At 43.8% G+C, this 2209-nt stretch overlaps 1 protein-coding gene across 1 annotated transcript in view; it reads right to left on the bottom strand.

Moving 5' to 3' along the window:
- Positions 1 to 808: 808 nt before the first annotated feature.
- LOC137982264 (retinol dehydrogenase 8-like) overlaps positions 809 to 2209 on the bottom strand; it is a 6065-nt gene continuing 4664 nt past the window's right edge. Inside the window, exon 3 of the mRNA XM_068829340.1 lies at positions 809 to 1153. Within this exon, the coding sequence (XP_068685441.1) occupies positions 832 to 1153 (322 nt within the window). The 3' untranslated portion in view covers positions 809 to 831. The remainder of the gene's footprint in view (positions 1154 to 2209) is intronic.

Below are 2209 nucleotides of genomic sequence, written 5' to 3'. Positions count from 1 at the left end.
CAGCTTGAAAGTATTTAGACGAGCCTGTCACCAGTCAAGTAGCCGGCATAGCAAGCGTTTCCAGCGGGCGAGGAGCGAACTCTTTTTTCGGCCGTGCGAGAATAGGGCGAGCGCAAAAAAAAAAAAAAATGGCCGTCTCGCCCCATTTTTTCGCGCGGCCAAAACATTAAAAATCTTCCACGCAAACGCTTGCTTCGCAGGCTAGGAAAATGAATCTTATTCACCTCTGAGAAGTTTTCGTTACCCTGGGTGGGGTGCCAGAGGAATTCTTTGCAACGTCCGAGAGAACACTAAGCGAATCGAGGACACCGTCGGAGGAAGGAAAAACATACAGTATACCTCTGGCACACAGGGTTAGTTTTCGGAGGCTGGATCAACAAACGGGTAACGGCAACAAAGAGATTTTATCTTCGTTCCCAGATTCCCATACCGCGAAACAAGTTTCTAGACGGGCGTTGAACCTGGCAACGTTTCCTGCAATTTGTCTTGTTTTCGATGATCACACGAGGTTAACGGGAGACTTTCATTGGCTGGTGTCGCAAACCGTTACAAGTTGAGGGACAAATGTTGTGTAACAACATCTGTACGCAATACTTAAAAAATTTGTTGCATCGTTGCGGAAAGTAGAACTCGCTTCTACTTTCCGCAACGGTCTCGCAACGTTTTCGGCCGTTGTGAGGTATATTACACTGGGCAATGTTTCGTGCAACTTGTCTCACCGTAGCCGGATGCGAGCGAGACAAGTTGCACGTAAAATTGCGCAGTGTTACAGCGCCTCTAAGAGAAGGAAGCATTCCTGTCCATCAAATCAAATTGACTCTCCAAGTAAATTTAGCAAAAGAAGCGTTGATACAAAAGTTCAGAGGGTTTGTCCCCTGTAGGGTCTGCTAGCTTGGCGGCTGTAAAAGTTGCATAGTTCTTATTAGTCTGGTATCTCAAGTGCGGTTTCTCGTGGTTTAATGCTTCCAAGATAACTTCTGCGACCTCGTCTGGCGTTTGTACCAATGTGCTAAAAGATGCTTGCATCTTCTTAGAGCAGTTATCCAATAACTGTTTTGTTTCCTCATCTAATGGTGGGTCGTCAGATTTGTTACTTTCCACCAAATTGGTTGTAAAAGACGTTGACACTGGCCCCGGTTCAATCAAGGAACACCTTAAAAATAACGGCATGAACATTTCAAAACCTTATAAAGTAAGATCGTCAGGGTGGGTGTAATCCTCAGAAGAACTGTTGTTTGACACCACCCTGGTCAGAGTTTTTCTCTGTCCTTGTGTGCGCCCATTTCCATCAGTAGCGCTAACGCTCACATGGTTCATATGGTTTTAGAAATCTAGCACTTCACATTACACTCTGTTCAGTTAACTCTGTTGTTTGACATTGCTTGACGTTTTGACAACCTGAGGTCTCTGGTGTCTTCAATGGCAGACCTTCTCAGGACTAATGTTACTTCGTTAAGTTTTGATATAACTCCTGGCCCCAGAGGTTGAAAAGTCGGGTAATTTTATCAATGGATAAGTCGCTGTCCAAAGTAAAAGAAGAATAGTCCACGTGAAACGTTGGCAAAGGTTTTTGTACGGATCAAGTTTACAAAAATGTGCTTGCATATTCAATTACCTACGCAAATTCTGAAATCTTTACACAGATTGACTGTTGGATAGTGACTTATCCGCCGGATAAAGTTATCCCGGCATTTGAACAACTGGAGCCCGGTTCTTGGCCCGAAAATGTTATTTACAATCCGCTTGTTCTGACAAGCTGGTCTTTTGAAAAGTTTTCAAGCTAACAAAAAGAAAACCGCACACCGGTAGCTCAATAGGTCATTTCCGAGTTGCTGTTTGCCTCTGGTTTAAAACGAGTCTTGGTGCTCAACCATTCAAATGATAATGAGTTTCATTTGCATGAAAATACGCAACTCATTTCCATTTGAAATGTTGTGCATCAGTACTAGCTTTGAAAAGGAGGCAAACAGCAACTCGGAAAGGGACTATTGGTTGAGCACAGGGCTCCTATTCAAGAAGAGTAGGGGAAGAAGTTCCCGGTGTTGTGGTTGTCCTCTGTGTGTATATGGGTGGGTGGGTATAGCAGGTCCAAATCAGCTGAATAGCTGCCACGATTTTAGCCTGCTCGAACAAATAAATAATAACAACAACAAAGATTGTGAAGTTTGGTTACTGAAAACCTCTCCGTTCTCAAGATACAAAGGGAACA

Source organism: Montipora foliosa, chromosome 13 (assembly GCF_036669935.1).
Source record: "Montipora foliosa isolate CH-2021 chromosome 13, ASM3666993v2, whole genome shotgun sequence".
NCBI classification, from domain to species: Eukaryota; Metazoa; Cnidaria; class Anthozoa; order Scleractinia; family Acroporidae; genus Montipora; species Montipora foliosa.
This window is presented reverse-complemented; position numbering and strand designations above follow the sequence as displayed.